The sequence below is a fragment of the Pyxicephalus adspersus genome, chromosome 3, assembly GCF_032062135.1.
Source record: "Pyxicephalus adspersus chromosome 3, UCB_Pads_2.0, whole genome shotgun sequence".
Classification (NCBI taxonomy): domain Eukaryota; kingdom Metazoa; phylum Chordata; class Amphibia; order Anura; family Pyxicephalidae; genus Pyxicephalus; species Pyxicephalus adspersus.
In genome coordinates, this window is record NC_092860.1 from 36,423,804 (window position 1) to 36,446,244 (window position 22,441).

General features: G+C 36.7%; 1 protein-coding gene across 4 annotated transcripts in view; it reads left to right on the plus strand.

The window, feature by feature from the left end:
• The window catches only part of KDM4C (lysine demethylase 4C), a 144,162-nt gene that overhangs the window by 22,212 nt on the left and 99,509 nt on the right, over positions 1–22,441 (plus strand). For all 4 annotated transcript variants that reach the window (XR_011919771.1, XM_072404235.1, XM_072404237.1 and 1 more), the window contains exons 7-8: positions 12,411–12,514; positions 16,638–16,775. Coding sequence is in view for 3 of the 4 variants with exons in the window: in XM_072404235.1 (XP_072260336.1) it covers positions 12,411–12,514; positions 16,638–16,775 (242 nt within the window). In the remaining variant the exon portion in view is untranslated. The remainder of the gene's footprint in view (positions 1–12,410; positions 12,515–16,637; positions 16,776–22,441) is intronic.

Below are 22,441 nucleotides of genomic sequence, written 5' to 3' on the forward strand. Positions count from 1 at the left end.
GAATGTCATTTTACAAATATCAGAGTCTATTAGCTTACGTTTACATAATTCCACCGGTTGCATTTAAAGGTGATTATGAATCATCTATAAAAAAGGAGTAGCAACAGGTAGGTGAAATGGCTTATAAAACAGACTCCTTTCAGTGCTATCCATTCTGAGATTCAGCCCTCTAGAAAATGGCTGGAGCACAGTTGTAGTTTTTGGCTCCACTGTTTCTGGTCCCTGATATTGTAAACTAGTCACCGATGTTTTGTACCATTCTCTATCATTTAAACTAGTTGCTTTTAATGGTGTCTCCATAGATCCTATTTCCACAATTATTAACAAAAAAAAAAACGCAAGACCAGAAAAATCAGACTTGATTTAATTCAAACATGAAGACCTGACCTAAAGGTTTAGAACATTTTTTCTGTTTCTGACATTCTCTTGTCTAGGGCATGCCAAGGCTGTTCAGATATAAAGGCTCCACCCCAATAATACAAAGTAGGGATTCAGAGGTATGTTCTATTGGCCAGTATGATTCAGTAAAAGCAGAGGTACTTCCTTTAGAAAAAAAAATGGCGGGTACTTGGCTGCAAATTAGTGAGACTCCCATAACATGAAATAGAGCTTAAAGTTTAATTGGCTCAAGTGGTATTCATTTCAATTTTAATGCCTTTAATATCACCAGAGATCTATTTTAAGCATTACTTACTATTTTTTGTATTTTTAATAAATGTAATATTGTAACGTGTGCAGGAAAAAGAACTCTGAAAGATATTAGCTTTGGTGCATTCAGCCTGGTAGCAGATGCTTGCTGAAATAATTAAATTCTTTTAAGTAATTACAGTGATAAAACAATGACCATTCAATTAATTTTGTTGACGGTGTAAAATGCGATGAGGCATCACCAGTTGTCCAGGTCAAGCCTGCACTCAATACATAAAACCAGACAAAGCCAGGAATATTTTCCATTATCTTGTCTGCAAATCATAATTATCACACTTTCCTTTTATGCCTGAATGCTTTCATCTGTAGTTTCCTCTGAAATCTTGATTGACTGTAGCACCTACAAATATTTTATCTGCAAGATATTAGGCTTGCATTTAATAAAGCAATTTTATTTTTGCTCTTCTACTTTCATATGTTTGCATAATAATAAAAAATAAATAACAGAAGCAAAATAATGTTTTGTATAAATGTGGTGAAAATGCCAATTTTCATTCAACACTTATTCTTCTATTTTGAAGTATAACTAAAAGCCTATTTATAATGGTAAAAAAACAATCCCAAATTCAGTTACTATTTTATGCACAATCCTTAATAAAGTAACCAAAACACTTCCTTTACCTCCAGAAAGCAGGACTTGCAGGACTCGGTGAGGCCAGGTGTATTTGGTAAGATTGGGAATCCGCAGTAATAGCCGCATCCCTTGCATTAAAACTTACATGACAATTCCCCTTGAAGTTCCAAAGCAGTGCAGTGTTATTGCTACAACATAACAGGAAACTGCATTATGTGGACTTCAGATTGAACAGGGTACTTTCTGCCAACAGATGCGAAATAAAACTGAGACACTGCATAGAAGACCGGGTTAACAAAAAACTGTAGATGCACTTGTGTTGCAGCACATATATTTTTATGCAGTGCCAAAGTTCATTACAGTATACACTGTAATATACTAGTAATATACACTACATAGTACAGTATTTTATGTTTATGAAACTGATCATACAATCTTACTATATAACCCAGTGGTTGAACTACCACAGATGCAGATGGCACCTGTGCCAGTGAGGCAGAATAAAACCTAAAAAAGACCTTTCTTTCCCTCACAAAGTTAGAGTATATTGTAGGCCAAAATGTTTCACACAAATCTATGGATTTTTTTAATAGGGTGATTGGCGCACAATAGAAGCTCCATGACATGAATGCACTACTGGTAAATCCTATAAGCCACTGGTGATCTACTTGAAAATTTATAGGGCCTCATATGCGACTCCAATTTCAATAAAAGTCTGCACCATAACAGCGTGTGTTGTGCATGGAGGTGCACTGCATCAAGTTGATGGCCCGTTCAAAAAGGAATAGGCCCTGCTGCTTTTATCAGGTCTGTACATACATGCATGCATGCATACATACATACATACATACATACATACATACATACAAGTGTAGAGAAAAATAAGCCCCACCATTGGTTTGCGTAGGTGCTAAAATAATTCCTACTATTGATGTCAGTGACCCCTATAATAACCTCCAGCGTTGCTGTCAGTGCAGGTTTAAAAACTCCACATTGGCGGTCAGTGTCACCTAAAACGGTGGTCCCCCAACATTTTGGACCTCACGGACCACTAAATTTAAGGACTCTGAACCTCACATGCGCATGACGCTGTGTGACTCAAAGGGCATAAAAAATTCCCACCGAAATGGCGTCATGATGCCAGAATCCGCCCACTACTCCATCACAGTTCTGAGCCTGCAATGGGAGAGTGGGTGAGTTGTGTCCAGAGACACAACCCGCCCACTGCCCTGAGCCTGCGATGCATACGGGAGACATGGTTTGCGGCTCTGGCTGGTGCCCCCCCAAAGCGTGGTCCTTCTCCTGACCACAGGTTGGGGACGGCTGACCTAAAATATTAAATGCTCTATTGTCATTCTCCCTCCCCCCAATGAGGCAAGGACCATATTCTAACAGATTGATCTGACAGAAAGAGTTTGAGTGCTAGGCACCCTGCACTCTTATCTGATTTATGTCAGGTGGCAAAACCAGCCCAGGACATGGCAGGCAGCTTGCTGGACACCAGAGCTGTAAGGCAATACCTCACATACTGGTACCTCTAAAGGTCAATACATCATTCCTAAACTTGCGAAACGTTCTAATAACCTCCATGCAGAAATGTGTGTTGTGGTGCAAGTAAATTTTTTTTTACATTGCATATACTTTTTAATCTGTAATACTAATACAAGTTCTGAAATGATATCTTAAACCACCACTAAAAATGTCATCTATTGCATAGTTCACCAGCTTTTAAACGTGGTGGCTTCATATTTTTTTTTTTTTTTTTTTTTTGTAATAATCATGCCAATAATATGTGTCAATTTGTCCTCATTGCAAAGAACTGAATCAGGAGGGAGGTGTTTGTAGCCTAAATCAGTGTGCAACTAAAAACCCTTCTTGCTTTCAGTTTTCTAGGTTACACTTGCTAGGATTTTACTGCTATGTGTTCGTAAAAAAAAATTGTAAATTTACACAAGCCTTTAGCACCCCAAGAACAACCTTTGAGTGTTTTACCATAAGTTACCATTGACTTGATTTAATGAGACAATTAACTGTTTTATTTCTGGAGTGTCTTGGTTTACTATAGATGTGTACATTGCAGATATTGTCTGCAGATGGCAAGAGAACAGACCGTTACTTTACTTTTTACATAATGGATAGATCCATTGGCAAGTACATAATTAAGGGCTTGTCCCTCTGCAGATGCAACTCTATTTTGCAACATCTGTTGTAGTTGTAAAAGTGGATGCACCCAATTATGTGACTCCTTCCTTACCATTTGTTAAAAGTGTCTTGAAGTTTTATGGCTTTGCAAGTAGTGTTTTTCATTTTTAGACCATGTTTCTCTGTATTTAAGTTTGTGTCACACTATATAAACATAAACATATGTATTAAAGCATTTCTCCACCTTTTTACCCTTGTGGCACCCTAGTTTCTTACGTTTTTAGAAAAAGGAGCTTTGCATATTATTTTGTAGAATAGCCTGATTTATTCAAGACACAGCAGTATCCTGAATAAATTTTTAGATATTTTAAAGCAAGTATTTAAAAGCCAAATATGCAAATTATGGATCAATAGATCCCATCAAAAATGTGTATTTAAATGCTAGGGAAACAGTCTAAAGACTGGATCGGTACCTTGTTGGACTATTACGCCCCAACCTTCAGTACCCCTGTATTGTGACCAATTTCTCAATAACCATATAAAAACAGCCAGGTAGAACGCTGCACGGGTGGCAAGCATCAGAACCACTGGGAAAGTCTCGGGGATCCCTAAACCCTGTTTGCGAAACCCTGCTCTAAAGAATAGGATTTTTCCTTTGTACCAGGCTCTGATTGGGTGCCCTGATCGGTGCTATTAAGCATTTTTGTGATGTATTACAGTTACTTTAGGAATAAATTTCATATCTTATACAGTGATGCAAACGTATGTGCTGGTTTAATATAAAGAAGATATTTTCTTATTTGAGCTGTATAATAGGAATGTTCGCATACCAAATATCACAATACATTTGATATTGGGATGCCAATGCAGTGTTTTTACTTAATTTTAATAGATTACCTTGTGGTTAATTGTCCAACTGCATTTGCATAAGTAATTCTGTGTTCATCATTTCTATGCCTGTGGCTTTGTCATGATATCCTGAACATTGGCGGACTAACTGCCACTCTGATGCCTGTGCATTGGTATTCAAAAAAACCTAAAGAAATCCAAGTATACTCCAGGAGGCAGTAAGTAAAGACAATCACACATCTTGCTAATAAGTTTCTTGTCTCTGCCACCACACAAATCCTTAGGAATTAGAACTCCCCTGTAGCTAATTATTGTTATTGTTGTTTTTATTATTATTCGTTGGTTTGTAATTGTGCCAGTTTAAAGGATTTTCTATCCTGTGGATTGCTCAAAAAGTGGTAAGCTATAAATTAGCACAGCAAAAGCCATGTATAATTACTTGCAGGTTTATCCTAGATATTGGGCTGTTATTCACTGCTGATGAAAGCTTTCCTTAGCTCTTTTTGTTTGTAATTATAATGCAGCTTTCTACTACTACAAACTATATTTAATGCAGTTGTTCATTTTCATCTACATAAGGCATACCACAACTTCTGTACTGAAATAGTATTCCAGCTTATTAACAGCTTACCCTGATAGCTCGGTTGAATAAGATTTTTTGCATTTTTAAATGTGATCTTGGTGCATTTTCAAGAGATTTTTCTTATGATTTACATGCATTAATTTCCAGGTAGAGAGAATTGCTCCTATAAAAAAATGCAAATAACGCATATATTGCATAATTTCATGCATTTTATAGAGTTCTTTGCATCTCGTTACAGTTTGCTGTTTAAAAAAAAAAAAAAGTTGCTACTACAGGGCTTTTACGGGTGTCACCAGGTGTATTGTAGTGTGCATTCTATTGTAGTTGGGCAGTAAACACTGTATTCAACCCTGTTCAATAACCACCTGACTGGTTTTGGATGGTTACCAAAAAGTTGGATCACAATAAAAGGGCCACCACCCGCCTACAGATATACTAAGTCCATGTAATTTTCTTTTTTTCTCTGTTTAAATAATTTTTTTTAAATATCACACTGTAGATGTATTTGTTAATTTCATCGACATTTGTATTGTTTACAGCTTTGAATGTTAGCATTGACGGCCACAGTTTGCACCCTAAGTTTATACTCCAGTCAAAGCAGTACGGTCTAATATTTGTACTAGGCGTAAGTACTTGTTTGATTAGGTTGCAGCCTACCTTTACCATAGGGCTGCAGTGTTGGGAAAAAACTATAAGAAGACTGAATCAGTTCTGTAATATTGTTATTATATTGCACAGTCATATAGTGGTGTGAGTCCGGAATGGCTTAGGTTTAGTGAAAGTTAGCTGAATAATGCTAATGATTAGACTGATAATATCTATTAAGTGAGCAAAATTACTGCAGGAAATGTATGTAGACAAAACTGAGATGTTTGACATTCTACCAAGTGATTTGTAATTCTGTTCAGTCACTGTTGTTAGGCAGCCCAGACAGCTTAGTCAGCTCCTAGACCTTCACTGCATCCCTTGCAGAAGTTGTCCAGGACACATCCAGCATGCCGAGAAAAGATTTTTCTGCTGACTCTTTTAGTAGTTTACCTCTTAGGGCTTGTGCATTGAATCATAAGGTAAATACAGTCATTAAAACAAGTTGATCTTTAAAAAATGTATTCCTTTTTAAGGAATTTACAATGTGCATTCATTTACAATGTGTAAAAAAAACTTTAAAATACATGTTAATAGAAAATTCCATTAGTTGGGTTTTTAGAATTATAGGAATTATAAAAACAGGTGGTAAATGCCTTGTAGTTTGAAAAAAAAAGTTCTTATACGTTTATGGGTTAAGCTGTCCCTTGGTTTGAAATGAGCAGTTCTGGCTTTGGTTCTGTATTTTTCTTTTCTTCCCGTGGTTGCAGAAAATAGAAGGGTAAGTATGTAAATTAGAATCATTTCATTATGCATTGTTCCAAATCAAATCTTTTTGTGCAGAATGGAAAAGAATACCACCTGCTGACAGTATTCAAAAGAAAACTGCTGTAAAGGAAAGCTCCAGACTCCAAGCAAAATATGCATGGTGATTGCACACTATGGCTCTTGGAGAACAGCCACCAAAATGCTTGGGGATGACTTTGGTTGAGAAGCAAAATTTAATATTCTGTAGTTAGGAATTGATTGAGGTCTGAATGGGTTTCCCTAGCCACAAGAATTTAACATTCTATAGTCAAATCGAAGTCTAATGATGAATACATTATGAATGCCTGAAGTTTAATTTCGTGCTTGATTACGTTTTTGATCTATTACTACAATATTTATTGTAAACCTATATGAAATAGTGCTTAATAGTGTTTTGTTCAGAAAAGAAGTTGTGCACAGCTAGCAATACTGGCACATGGCATGCTTTTAGACACTCTTTGGACACTCCTATCTTTCTTGAATAATCTTACTACTGGTACTGTACACAGGTAGTCATCAGGTTACATACGAGATAGGGACTGTAGGTTTGTTCTTAAGTAGAATTTGACAGGTACATTATTTTAATAAATGCAATTAGGACAAAGGGTTGTCTCAAAATATTATTAAGCAGTGTGGTGTCAGTTACAGTAACAACAAAGCAATAAAAAAAAAAACTTTATGGAGGCTAGACATTCATTAACTTCTGGAGCAAGCTGTGCTTTGATATGCAAAAAGAAACAACTGCAGTTTGTTTTGGTCATTAAAGAGTTACAAGAGCTTGCAGAAGAGCTCAGTCTCAGCTTTGTTTAGCAAAAAGATTTATTCTGCAAGTCATGCAAACCGCCCCCTCCAAGCCTTCATCCTGCATGCGGGGGAGCAGGGAAGTTTTTTTCATATCAAGGAGTCGTTTGTGTCGGGTGTCCTTAACCCGGGGACTACCTGTATATAAAAATGAATGTACAGTAGAACACTGTATACAGACTAGATGCAAACTGAAAAGAATGTACGAAAAGTGGTTAAAATTGTAATTAGCTCTGTGTGGAATAATGCAGTTTCCAATTAGTCTGTCTAGTAGTAATAATATTATTATTATTATTATTATTATTAATAATAATAATATAATAATAATAATATAAAAAAAAAACTGTTGGCACCTTGTTAGGCAACAGAAGGTGGAGCAATTACTCTCTGAGACCAGAATTTTCTTTTGCAGGCACAACATTTGTGAATAAAGTTTTAATAAATTGCCACATTTGTATTTGAATTAAGTCCACCAATGTTCCATGAAAGTACAGGTATTCTAGATAGGGCAGTAATTGGTTTACTATATGAAGAAAATTTAAAACATGGGTAGAACCAGTCAGGTTTTAGATCTGTGTAGTCAAGCCGGTGTAGGTGGTGGACACTCAATCCAGGTCACAGTTTTCTTGGGTAAACTGAAGTAGTAAGCTTTTTCTTGACAATATCCTCTGAACTCAAAAGGATAGAGCAAATAAAAAAAAAGTTTCTTCACCTGAAGATGTGCATGTTGCTTGCCAATTTGGTGTATTTAAAGCGGAACTAAACTGAAAATAATAAAAAAAAAATCTTGCTTGCCTTAAACTCCTCACATGACCTTGATTGGGTCCTGCGCAGTTTCTGTAAGGAGTAACTTTTATGGTTGTTTGCTAGAACAAATTCAGAGCTGATCAGAAGTCTGTCTATCGTGTGTCTATCCCATCTGCCCTGATACATTTCTTCCATCAACTTTATATCTTGATGGAACCTCTCCCTTTGTTCCTAACTAAATTCGCCAGGGTTTTCTGGAAATTTTGGCAAATCGCTATAGAGATAGTGTACCTTTATGCTCATAGTAGAACCCATTTTTTTTTTTAAAGTTTGAGAGCAAATTTTGTACCAGTTATTAATAATTTTGTGCTTTTATGTTTACCCAAGAAGTTCTTGACAACTATGACTTAGCCCTGCCAGGCAGAAGCTTCAGTATCAGTCATGTAACTTGTGAAATTTAAATCATTTGTCAGTTTTTCCGAATCTGGGATCCATGAAAGATTCCTGCTTTTTCCTGATTTTTCCTGATTTTTCAGTTCTCAATCCAGGGAAGAATCTACAAATGTATTTGAAGCAATCACCGTTCTTGTTCAGAGCTCTAACAAATTGCTTCATTAATCCCAACTTTATGTGTAGTGGAGGGAGAATGATTTTTTTCTTTGTCAACCTTTGGCTTGTTAATGAAGTTCGCTGCACCTTTTTTCATGTTTTCTCTTGGAGGCCATGCCACTTTTTTCCAGTGATCCTGCTTTGCTTTACTATCCCACAAGCAGATGTAACATGGGTACTTTGTGTATCCACTTTGCTGTCCAAGTAGGATGTTCACCATAATAAATCAACACATTTGGACTATTGGTGTTCATGATAGCAAAGCTTTTTTAAGACCATTTTGATATTCTTTTTTTAAGTTTTGTGGAATGACCAATTGGAATTGATGCATAGCAGGTTGCCATTATGCAGTAAAACAGATTTTAAACTTCGAGTGGAATTGTCTATGAAAAGCCGCCAGTCTTCTGCTCGGTATTCTGGTACTTCCATGTGGGCTAGTAGTCCAGGGATGTTACGACAGTACACGAGCTGGGAGAACTGCTGGTTTGGTGAAACACTTCCTTCATATTGACTTCTGCTATCTCCTGAATTACACTCCAAACCCTGTATATCCTCCCATGTCAGATACAGGAATATCAGGGAGTGTACTGAACACTGGTATGGGAACATCAGCTCCATGCGGCACAGGTCGTCTTACTTATTCTCAATCAGGGTACTCCCACCTGTTTTTCTTGTAACGATTGAAACTTTCTACATTCACAGCGCAAAAATAACAATCATTATGATTCATTATTTTTGGGCTCTCACCATACCATAGGTACACCAAATTTCAAACTTTTCAGTTTTCCATTTTTCCCCTGACGTAGGCACTCTACACATGTTTTGCATACCATATGGGGAGCCCAATACTTATCTTGGTCTCCCAGTTTAATACCAAAATATGCAAGATATGCTTGTTTCGCAAATTCTGTAATGTTTCTTCTCTGTTTTTGCAGAGAATATTCACCACAAATGTAGCAAAATACATTAGGGTCATTTCAACAACTTCTTGAAGAACTCCTATTTTTGTAAAAAAAATAAAATAAAACATGTATGATTAAAAAGAAGGCAAATTAAAGTTTCATGAAAAAAATGCTACATTTATTATACAAATTTCAAAACATCTAAAAACGTCTATTCCGATTCCTTTATCACAAGAACTAGAGCCAATTCAATGAAACTGATATCATTTCTGTATTCGGCAGACCTGAAGTACACTAAATATATTGAAAAACCCTTGGCAAGTGAAAAAACATTTTTTTGTGCTATGTAATATATGCGTGTCATTCTTATGTGACACATCCACTTTATGGCCACATCATGTAGCTGGGCCTCCTCCCGGGTACTTTTTTTTTTTTTTATCTATAAGCTGGAAACCTTTTCTGTGGAGTAAACTATATTTTATATTAGGAACACCTTATAAAACCCTATTGTGTCATTGGCAAGATGACAAACTTTGCCCACCAAAAAGTGGTATATTGCACAGGTTTAGACCTAATTATTAGGACCTAGTACAGAACCTTGAGACACACTTTTCGAAATAGACTCCATTTGCAACCCTACTCTAATTTATTTACCATGCCTTGCAACGCAAGCACAAGAAAGCACAACACATTTCCGTGAGATAAGGATTAGCCAAGTCACTTGAAAGCTTTTCCTCAGAAAACACATTGATCCCACATTTTGTGACTAGATTTACTGATTTAGTTTTGTTTCCTGAACATGTGCCATCTATTGCACAGCTCAAATCTCGCCCAATATATTTTCTGAATTATGTGAAATAGGGAACAGTATGTTATATAAAGCCACTGTAACCACTTTTCACTTTCAGAGATTTACCATCATGCATGCATGAACTTTAGGCAATACTGACCATGATTTTCTCAGTGAAGGTGCTTGAGTTGTATCACAAGTCGGTTGAACAGAGATGCTGTTCACCAAACATATACTTTGTAGTTTTGGACCCAGTCTATGTACACGTCAGAGGGTTCCCACCCGATATGACTAGTAGTGCCGTGCCCGACATTGTCAGGATGGATTCATGAAAGACGGATGGGGAGCAACCACTATACAAGTCAAGGGAGGAGAGCACAGTGGTGTGCCACTCGCTTGTTCTCCCCACCCTCCTCCATAGAACAGAACGGCCACTGTGTGTACAACACTCATTCATTCATTTGTTTGTTCCTGTAAACAATCACAAAAGATGGTTTCCAGTGACGATACTTGCTTGTGTATGCATCCCAAAACATGGAATGGTGGTGAAGTTTCTATAGGGTCCCAACTAATGTTTGTGAGGAACAAAGGCAGGTTAGATAAATCGTTATTGTTTTCTCTTTCTCTGGGGATGTCCACATGTGGCTTCCCTTCATTCTGTTTGACTTAAACAGGAGCATTTATGTGAAAAAGCAGCATCCGTGATTAGGGATGTTTGTCAGACTGTTCTGTAATGTGGCAATTTGAAGAAGAAATTGAGCTTTTAAAAGAAATTGATGTATACCATTACTGATCTCCTGAAACTGTTGGCTGTCTGGCTCCAAAGCTGAACTATGGTTCCACAATTAAAAATTGTCAATGGGCAGGATTTTTATTGCAGAAGTGACAAGCAGTGGTGGTCATAGCTACAATTAAGGACCTGGATGCAACTTTTCATTGTGTATGGTATAGTCCAGCTTTCATACTGACTTTCTGGCAGATTTCTTTTGATACTTATTACACTCGCTGTATGCTTGTTTTAGTTCTGTATGTTGGCCAGATACAGGCAGACAATTCACATTTTTAGGAAGAGGCCAGCAATCGCAATAGATATATTTCTTTCAGCTTTTCCTTTTAGCACTGGTGTCCTATTGTTACCTCTGATATTGTTTGCAAAAGCAATAGACGTAGTGTCGGTCACTTTGGTTTTTTGTTTCATTTTGATATGCATATTTTTGGCTATTATCATTATGTAAATCCAAACGCATTCTTATTCATTTAACATTCTAAAGTGCATTTTTCCAAGGCAAACATTTAAATAATATCTGTGACTTCTCTGAAGTCTCTCATCATTGCTTATGCCCATGAAATGTGTTTGTATTGAGGTGGAATACATTTTCTGATTTAGAATAAATTGTTGCAAAATGCAAACATAAATTGTTCTTTTATCAATCAAAAATGCTGTATATTTCATTTAATAACATTCCTTATTGCTTGTGTACATGTATTACATCTTGATGTAGCTTAATAAAGTGATGGGAATTTTTAGGGTGCAAAAACAATGCTTTTCTTTTTAATTTAATGAGTGTAACCTAAATAAATTCTGTTAATATTGTAATGAACAGTTTAAGCAAATAGTGTCTAAATAAAGAGGCATGTGTGCCTTACACAAAGATTAGAGAATTTCTTCTAAATCTGTTCAGTAATCCCACATAAAACTTGCTTATCTTGCTTTTGTATAAGAAGTATGAAGAGTTTTACAATATAAGGACAGTAACTAGCTTTTATGAATTGTATGGTATAGGTCAGGGACTGTGCTTAAATGTATTTGTGATGCACATCTGTATAATGAATAAGATCTTAATACTATAGTCAAACTATATATTAATTTTTTATTCATTTATAAAATGCAGTCATTTTACCATTTTTCTTCTTTAGCATATAGTAAGCAAAAATTAGGAACATTCATGTTGCTTAATTCAGTATGATTTATTGATGTTTATACTTTGGAATATATTGTTTATAACTGTTTGTTTGTTTTTTCTCAGTATTAATGAGCGCACAGAGGTGGTCACAAATTTTACCTGTGATCATTAAATAAATATTCTCTTCCCAATTTAGTATGTAATTTCATTAGTAGATTTATTTTTGGTAACACTGTAGTCTTCTGTGACTAATCATAATTTTTTTTTTGTTTGCACATCCAGGTTAGTGATAATATAGTTTGACTTGTTTTACAAATATATGCTAATTTAAGATGTTTCTGTGGTTTTTGATAATAGATTGCCATGTGTTTTTTATACATCTTTAATGTAATTTTTTTTTTCTTTTCAGGTTTTTTCCCTAGCAGCTGTCAAGGATGTGAGGCATTTCTTCGGCATAAAATGACACTTATATCTCCATCAATACTAAAGAAATATGGAATTCCTTTTGATAAGGTATTTTAATAAGCTTGTCTTACATTGTACTTTTTTTGTGGTCAAACGTTTTTTTTTTTAAGTAGACTGATATTTCTTGTAGAATAAAGGAAAAAAATTAAAGTAGCCCTTCTAACCCTCTCAATTTGTTAAATGTACCAATATACTTCTTGTAACCTGATATGATGCTCTAGGCTTATACAATGTGTTCTACTAAAAGCAGTCTGCTACTTCAAAATATCTATTTTTAAATATATTCAAAATATGTAGCAGTCTATATAGATGATGGCCTGTTTTTTTGTGGCTGGTGACCTAAAGGTGGACAATAAATGTGCAAAGTAGGATTTTCCCTGCCTCACCTGCTTTATTGTTTGTAACGTGCACATTTTTGGCAACATGTGGAAAGCTGCACATGTGGTAGTATAATCCTAATGTCTACACATGCAATGGGGCAGCAGTTATGATAGAACTTAAACTATTTCTCGGGATACTGGAGTGTTGCAAGGATACAAGAACTACTCTGGTCAGGCTACGAGTGTGCATTGGTCCTACAACTTCATGAAGAGTTAGTTGAAGAACGGTTTGTATGTATCAAATTTTTTTCCATTAAACTTGTTTGCTGTGTCTTAGTTGGCACTGCCAGTGGATGTGAAGAGTTTTTCGTTTTAGGGTACTAGAAAGGCATACCATGTTTGAACACTTATTACTTTTTCATAGGGGTTTCAGTTTTCATATTAGATTGTCCTGTTTTATGCCATTCAACAACCCGCTGGCATCCATACTCAGGAGTCCCTGACCTGGAGGGCAGTGATGCAGCATAACAATCAAGTACCTAGGATTTTCTGAAGTGCATAAGCCTTTGCAGCACTGGATCCCAGGTTCAAATCTCGGCCAGGACTCTATCTGCATGGAATTTGCAGGTTCTCCCTATCTCCTTTTTGTGGGTTTTCTCTGGGTACTCTGGTTTCTTACCACAATCCAAAAACATGCAGTCAGGTTAATTCCCCCCAAAATTGACCATAGACTGTTAAAGACATGTGACTGAGGTAGGGATATTAGATTGTGAGCCACTTTGAGGGACAGCTAGTGACATGCGCTGAGTAATATGTTGGTGCTATATAAATACTGTATATTATTACTTAGACAAAACTAACAGTAAGATTCGTTTCAGTACTTCAAAATAATTCAATAACTACTGTAAGTGAACTAATATTTTTAATGTCATTGGTCTGGAATTGGGATGCAGAAAAGTATGTTTGCAAGCACCTGGCAGAATCCATAAATAAAAATCAGTTGCATGGCTTATTGTGTAAAGCAATTACTGATACTAAATCTAAAACGGGTGCTTTTAGCTTCCCAACGTATAACCTGCACCTGAACATGGTGTTTATTACTGCTTAAATGATAAAGAACCCTGAGGCACATTAATCTTTTAAAGATTGCATCATGAAATGCACATGTGGGTTTAAAATTCATATTTAAACTAGTCATTAGGAAAGACCAGTGAATGTCTATGGACAAATATTCAAAACTTCATGAAGGTGCTCTGTAAAGACAATTTCAACTTTCAGGACCCTTTATGCTAATATGAAACAGCTGGGAACCTTGCATTTGCTTTTACATAACTAATAGATTTGGTCCAATTAGGTGCATGATATGGGTATAAACTGGCCTCAGCAGCCTGTTGGTTTATCAACTAGCAAACGGCTCAGCAGATACTAATGAACAAGAGGACCATCATAAATACCTTGACTTTTGACAAATGATGCCTAGAGGGAGTCTTTGGGTGTCTGCTAACATAATGACCTAATACTCCAGCTGTTTTTCCCCTGCTACACTACAGAAACTTGAGGACTGTTCCAAATTGTTTACTTTATTTACCCTTTCCTTGTAGAGCTGGATCTTGGAAAAACCACTAACAAATGACTAAAATGTATACCACCTAATTCCTATCACTGGATGGCCCACTGTAATGGGTAGTAGCAATCAGAGAAGCTTCTGGTCATGTGCAGAACCCAGCCCCTCTGGTAGATCAGTTTTTGTCTGTGAACATATGTGTGCTTACCCAAACTTTTCGCATATATACAAAGTATAATTTCAACTTGTTACAATGCCTGAAAACTGCTTTGGTAGGTAGCCGAGTAAATTGGTAGCACAGTTTTTCATTTTAGTCAGTTGCAGCTGCCGTGCTTTCTCTTTTGGCTGACCTATAGTGATATGGCAATCTTTTCTTTTTAAAAAAAATGTTTACGTATTGTTTGTAAAAGCTCCCTTTCATTAACATAATAAAAAAAGATCAAAGTGAATGTAAATATGAGCAGCTGCAGTAGCTGGCTTTCAAGTGGACCACTGTAAAGGACAATGATGTATTTTTAACTGTCTGGTGGCCCATGTCTTTCTCCCTTTTGCCCATCACATCAATGTACTTTGATCTGTGGATATCATAGATTTAGTTGATGATGATAGGTGAATATTGTCAGGTTTTCCCTAGGACCTGAAAATTTTATCAAGGGTTTCCTGATGTTAAAAGATTGAGAGAGTCTGCTATAAGGTCTTACTATAATCACATATTTGCTTCTCTGGTCCACTCTGTAGCATCACAATTTGCACAGTAACTTTATCTAAATATATCCGAGTTTGATTTGAATCTGATTTGAATCCATAATGCTAAAAATAGCAGGCATGGGGTAGTATGGAGCAAACCTGTAGAGACCTGCATAACAAATGGGGAACTGTCCCCAATCATCTCCCCTCTTTCCCTTTCCTTCCTCCCCATTAATATTGTTATTATTGATATTAATAATAATAATAATAATAGTAAACAGGATTTATATAGCACAAACATATTACGAAGCGCTGTACATTAAATAGGTGTTGCAAATGACAGACGAATACAGACAGTGATATAGGAGTAGAGGACCCTGCCCCGAAGAGCTTACAATCCATTAAAAAGTTGTGTAGAAAGTGTTGTGATCTTTTTTTTTTTTTTTTTTTACAAGTAAAACATTTTACACTACCCCAAGATTACTTCAACAGAGATTAAGAGAAAAATATTAATTTTAATATAAGCTGTAAAATTAGTTGATCTCCATGATCCTTTTAAAAGTAATCCAACCTGCTCAAACCACCCATTTTCCTATCACTGTTAGTGGTGGAGTTAGCAGAACAATGTTAGATGAAAATGTATTTTAACTTCCCTGAAGCACAGGTATTCACTCTGGTATCTGATGTACTCCGTGCTAAACCCAGAAATTTTTTTGAGCCGGGTTGGAAGGAATTGCAGGCTGGTGGCAGCCCCGGTATTGTGACACAATTCATCAGTAACCACCCAAAAATAGCCGGGTGGTTATTGAAAAGTGCTGGGTGCTGCGCCCTGCTAAAAGTTGCTGGGGAGAACACTGGGTGTACTACATCATGGCGGCAGTCTGGTTCAGCTTTTTTCACGCCTTTTGTTGGGTGTACCTGACAAACTTCTTGTAAGTTAGATTGTTAATATGCTAAATTACTTAGTGTGATTTTAGTCATTATAGAATTGGTGACATCTTACACTCCTTTTTTATACCATAAGGAAGATAAAGTGATCAGTGGCAAGCTTTTTCCCTTCATCCCTCATACCTGTGTACCCCTCATTGACCATTGCCATTATGGGCTTGTTTATTATGCAATACCAATATAATTGCTTGGGATTACTAAGTAATATGTATTTTTGGTGGGGGTTACTATACTTTTTTGGTCATGTGGACGTCTCGTATCTTTCAGCGTGTTAGCATTCAGAGGAAATAAGGTTAATACTGGTGACCTCTATTTTTAGAAATCATGTTTCCTTTAAGGTTTATGTCAGCAAGGAGTCTTCCTCAAACACTTAGTAATTTGAGTTCCTTCCAGTGTGCCATTTCCACTGGTCATGCACATGAAGCTAAAAATCCAACTTTTTTAGTTTTAGGTTATTTGTTAACATGTCTTGGTATTATAACAACCCAAAAAAATCTTGCTTTTCTCTCTAAGTTCTTTTTTAGAGCTTATTCTTATTTTGACACCGGTCATATTTTCTGCTTTTTCTCTTTTCCTGCTTTGATATCTCTGTTAGACGTTCATTTTCTTTTTCTTTTCACAGTTTGTCTTGCTTTTTGATTCTCCCCTGCAGGTTACACAAGAAGCTGGTGAATTTATGATCACTTTCCCATATGGGTATCATGCCGGTTTCAATCATGGCTTCAACTGTGCCGAATCAACAAATTTTGCTACAGTCAGATGGATTGATTACGGAAAAATGGCCAAGCTGGTGAGTTGATGATTTGCCTCAGACAAACGTTTGTTATCTTGCTGTGCTGCATGAAACCTGCATTGTAAAATTACAAGTTTACAATCTCCGCATATCAGACTGTTAGTGTTTTGCTCAGTCTCCACTGATTGCAAGTTGGTAGTCTAATAATATATCATTGAAGGAGCCAGGCTTGTTTCTTGTCATGTTTCTAAAGACTGACAGGCGAACACAGGTGACCTTAGGACAGCTTCTTTGTGTATTTCTCCTGTAACATTTAAAATCATTCTAATTCAAAAGAAGCCTAATTAGACACCCCACGGTATCATTTAAGAAAGAATGCAACTCATTTGCTACCATTTAAACCTACCCCCATCTATGTGATGACAGTGATATTCTGGTTCTATTGCTGAATGCTTTTTGATCCATAATTTTTTCTTTCACTGATTGTAAGAACAAATGTGCACACTATCTTTTTAACTTTTAATCATTATGATCCTTATTTTTTTCTTTTCTTTTCACCACAGTTCAGGTCACAGAGACCTGTAGTACAGGACTCCTATTTCTTGTATTGCAAGTATTTCTTTATTTATTGTGCTATTACCATGGCAGATAAATGGAAACCCAAGTAACATTTAAGGCTAGGTACACTCGTCCAATGGTTCTCTGGCGAATCTGGCGTGTGTACTGCGCCCGTCGTCCATCGTCCGAACGACTGTCCTTGCGGATCCATGGACGATGGTCGACCAAGGATCCTAATGAAAGCAAAGGAGGAGAGTGCGCAGCAAGGTGCCGCTCCGTCGTTCTCTCCCTCCTCTCCCTCTCCTATCTATACAGCAATACGGTGCTGTATGTTTAGCACTCGTTCATGCATCGTGCAGTCCTTAGTCGCTGGAAAGGATTGTGGAAGATCCTTTCCAACAACAATTATTGCACGTGTGTACCCAGCCTAACTCTGAGAATGTGGTTTGTTAACACAAATGTATTTAGATGAAAAGATACCCACAAAAGTTTGTCCCTAAAAGGTGTTCTTCATTTTCTATTTAAACTAGACTTTCACCTTACAGTCCTCAATGAACTAATGTAGGCAGAAAGGACTACCTTTTGGCATATGGAGTTCTTGTGTGTTAACTGTTCAGATTCTCTAATAAACCCTATGTACACTTGAACCAATGTATCTTTAGATGATGTAATGAAAGAGGATGACTGGGCATGTTCGTACATATTGTATATCTCTTAAACTGACTAAAGTTGGGCTACACCAATAAGCTTAAAATTAAATTTGTCATTTAAAACCAATTTCCCTGCATAAATATATGGTTCGGCAGGTGCCAACTATGGAGTTACATATGCTAAATAATTCTACCAAACAGTTGTTAAGATCTGTAGAATATGCTGAGGCTAAATGAATAGGAACAATAAACTCAAACTTTACTTTACCATGTGGACATTGAGCTAAACATTTTTGTGAATGCTCAGCAGCAAAGATCATTCCCATGAGCTAAAGCTGATAAAAAGCACAAAACGATTATACTAAAAGTGCTGCCATTGTCCTCATAAACTGGATAAATTTTTAGTGTAATGACAGGACCCAGTTTTATACGGTATCTTTCTTTTAGAACTGTAAATTGTTGGGGAGGAAATTGGCGTTCAGTGACAATGAAGAGTTAATAGAAGTCATTATGGACCATCTCTTCCCTAGTCCAGTATTGCTTAATACAGGACTTTGTTTGCCCTTCTCAGGTGACTTTGGAAGTGACTTCAGTGGATTAATTGTAGACATAAACATAATACCACTCAATAATGTATTCAGAATTGTAGTGCTGGGAGCATACAGGAAAAGTGATGGCAAAATCTCCAGTCATGAGTTTAAGCTGTCAATATGACCTTAAGGTGAAATCATTGACTACTAATGCTGTATTTAGCTAGCTGAGGTGAAAGCTGTAATCAAGCTTGTTTTCTTGCTTTATAATCTGTACCTTCATATGTTAAGCACAGAGTTATTTCCAGCATACCTAATGATGGCAGCGATGCTGCATTACAGTGGAAAACCTACTGATACCTCACAGTTGCAATTACTTTTCCCTTCTATTTGGAGGGAGTTGGGTTTATCATTTTATTGTATAAAAATTTCTCTGTGTTGTGGAGTGAATGCATGTGTTTGTTTTTGTCTCTGACTCTGCTCTATACATTACTTTTTTCATTTGCTTACATACTTTGGTTTAAAGTGTTTATATCCATTTTTAGTAAAAGAAGAAAGGAAGTTGCTACCCATCCCCAAATATATAAAATATATGTAATGAAAATAAGAAAAGCAAGAATAAATAGGCAAGGAAAGCAACCAGTTTTAAAATTGTATTATCTGTGCTGAAAAACAAAATCTGATTTTGGTTGCTGCAGACATCAGGCAACAGAAATTTGTAAATACTTAAAATATCAATTTCACATTATTATAGTCCAGAATATTGCCATGCTATGCATTTTTACTTACGTAAAAAGTAAAGTTTGGGCTTATTCTTCTACACTAGTTTGGGTGAATTCAGGAGATGTTTAGAAAGGGAATCCTGACTGTATGGCTTTGTAATGAAAAGGTAATGTGTCCATATATGCAAGACCTCCGCTTGTGGTGGGTTTAGGCTTTAAGGGCTAGGGTGGGGTATACCAGCCTTTCTCATACTTTTAAAAATGAGGAATCCCTAAAATAACTTTCATGTCTCAGTAAACTTCTTGTAATATTGTACCTCCAAGACAATATTGTGATCGGTAATTTCTGTGTATTTAACTTACCTGTGGCTGCTCTGTATGAAAATATTTTTTGTATTTATCATAACCATGAAATAGTAACAATAGCCACAAAAGAAGCACAGTGGAAATTTGCTTCATGTCATTGGTAGTCAGTGGGAAAGTGACTCTTTACTTTGATTGTCTTTTTGGAAGTATCCCCTTATATTTGTTGCGAGTGAAGGACCCTTACAGATAGATCTTCAAACATTTTCCTCATCAGTACATGGATACGGCCTTTGTTGCTTGCTTCAGAAATGTTGGTATAGTGCTTAACCTGGGTACAGTACATACAGGAATACTGCAGAATGAAGATCTACTGCACGCCTAACAGTGCTTACTTAACAAATTAGGGTTCTGCAGTGTTCCTGTATGTACCCTGCTTAAGTACAATATAAAGGTGTTTAACATACTCTGGTGAGTGGCATACCCATGTCATTAGAGGAGATTAAGGTGTCCGTTGTTCAGTGATTGACTGATCCTAAATCTGTAGCAGACAAGTTTGACCCACTGGGAAAGGGAATCTGTTTTTGCATTTGCATTGTGTTTTTTCTTCCGATAGCCTGAGATGTTCTGCAGCTAGAAAAGTCAGTCATATGTATTAATTATTGGTATGTGGAAAGTTACAGAGCCACCCATTTGCTCTTTAGTAGTTTACTACAAATATTGGAAAACAGATCTCACAAATTGGCTTACCTCTGCTCAAAAGAAGTCTATTTCACAGTGCATGATACCAGAAATAATAAACATTTTTGCAAAGATAAGCATCTTGTTTTAATTCTTGAGTTGTTTGAGTGGATACATTTGTAGGTAAAATATAAAACAAAATATGTTTTTGGTATAGCGGTAACCTTTGCTTGGGGAAAAAAAAATCCTCCTGTTGTCAGGTGGCAATATATTTACCGTATTTTTCGCCGTATAAGATGCTCCGGAATATAAGACGCACCCAATTTTAAAGTAGGAAAATCTAGAAAAAAAGATTCTGAAAGATTATTCCCCTTCTGATCACTCATGTGCTATTCATACCGGTATTCCCCTTCTGATCACTCATGTGCCATTCAAATTCCCTTTCTGATCACTCTGTACCTTAGAGACACACGCAGGATCGGGTATCGGGTGAGTATAATATTTTAATTATTTTTTTTAACACATTTGTCGTATAGGACGCACTAACTTCCCCCCCCCCCAGTTTTGGGGAAGAAAAAGTGCGTCTTATATGGCAAAAAATACGGTACCTTTTTGCTGTTGCAGCCATAGAGACTTGCCCATATCAACATTTTTTTTAGAAGATGGAAGAAAGTCCAAAAAGAGCAACTTTTTGAGTGATAGTCTATGGTAACATAAATTATTATAAGATGTAGATAAACTGCATCTGTTTTTATCAATTTTGCAATCATGGTTACTTTTTTTTTTTTTTTTTGGTAAAGCTAATATTGTCCACTAGTTTGGATACAAATATACTTGCTTCCTATGCTGACATTTGGAGCGGTTAGCTCATGCAAATTTTGCAATAGGAGCTGCTGTGAAGCATGCTCTGTGTGGGTGTGCGACATCAAAGTGGTGGCCTGCAGGTTGTATTTCATTTTTCTTTTCCCTTGGTGGAATGAAATGCAGTTGTTTTGATGTTGGGTTTGATGAATTTGTTTGCTGCTGCATTCATTAGCTTCACATCAAAAACCTGACAGCCTGTTAAATGAAATGTTAGCGTGGATTTTCTGCCTTACTGTTTGAAACATTCCTAACTACTGGATTTCTTTAATATCATATTGCATAAATAGCATTTTTTTCCTTGTACTAGTACTTGTACTTGGAATACTCCATTTGTATCCTGTGTACACTCTGCAAGGATACTAACAAAAAAAATTAAAAAATGTGAGCAGGTAAGTTGTTTATTGTAGAAGGGACAGGCAGAGTTCCTTCCGCAATAACATAAACTTTGCTGTGTGTACAGAATTTTTACACTCCCTTTTCTCACTCCGTCTTAGGTGCTGGCATCTTCACTGGATCCTCCTCCAGTTTCAGGGTACTCAGTCATTTTAATAATCCAGGTCAGAATAATTTAACTCCCACCCATGCTCTCAGGAGTAATGTAACTGCAGACTTTCAGCTTTAATTCAATGGGTTGAACAAAAAATTGCATAAAATGTGAGGAACTAAACCTTTTTTTATTTTAGCACAATCGCTTCATTTCAGAGGCTCAAAAGTAATTGGACAAATTAAAACGCTGAAAATAAAATGTTCATTTCTAATACGTGGATGAAAACCCTTTGCTGGCAATGACAGCCTGTAGTCTTGAACTCATGGAAATCACCAGATGCTGGGATTCCTCCTTTTTAATTCTCTGCCAGGCCTTTACTACAGCGGCTTTCAGTTGCTGTTTGTTTGTGGGCCTTTCTGTCCAAAGTTTAGTCTTCAACAAGTGAAATGCATGCTCAATTGGGTTCAGATGAGGTGACTGACTTGGCCGTTCAAGAATATTCCACTTCTTTGCTTTATTAAACTCCTGGGTTGCTTTGGCTGTATGTTTTGGGTCATTGTCCATCTGTATTACCGTGTTTCCCCGATGATAAGGCATCCCCATCAAATAAGCCACCCCCCGATTTTTGCTCAAACAATTAAAATAAAGCACCCCCCGCAAATAAGATATCCTCCGATACCTGATACTGTGTGCCTCTGTGTGACTCCTCGATTCTGGCTGCAGTGCATAGTGAAACTGAAAGTAACTTCAAAGGACAAGCAAGCTGCTGATCCCTGCCCTAACCGAGTCTCTTACCCGGCGAGTCAGTGATCAGAAGGGGACAATGAATGGCACATACGGTAGTGATCAGAAGGGGACAATGAATGGCACAGAGTGATCAGAAGGGGACAATGAATGGCACATACGGTAGTGATCAGAAGGGGACAAT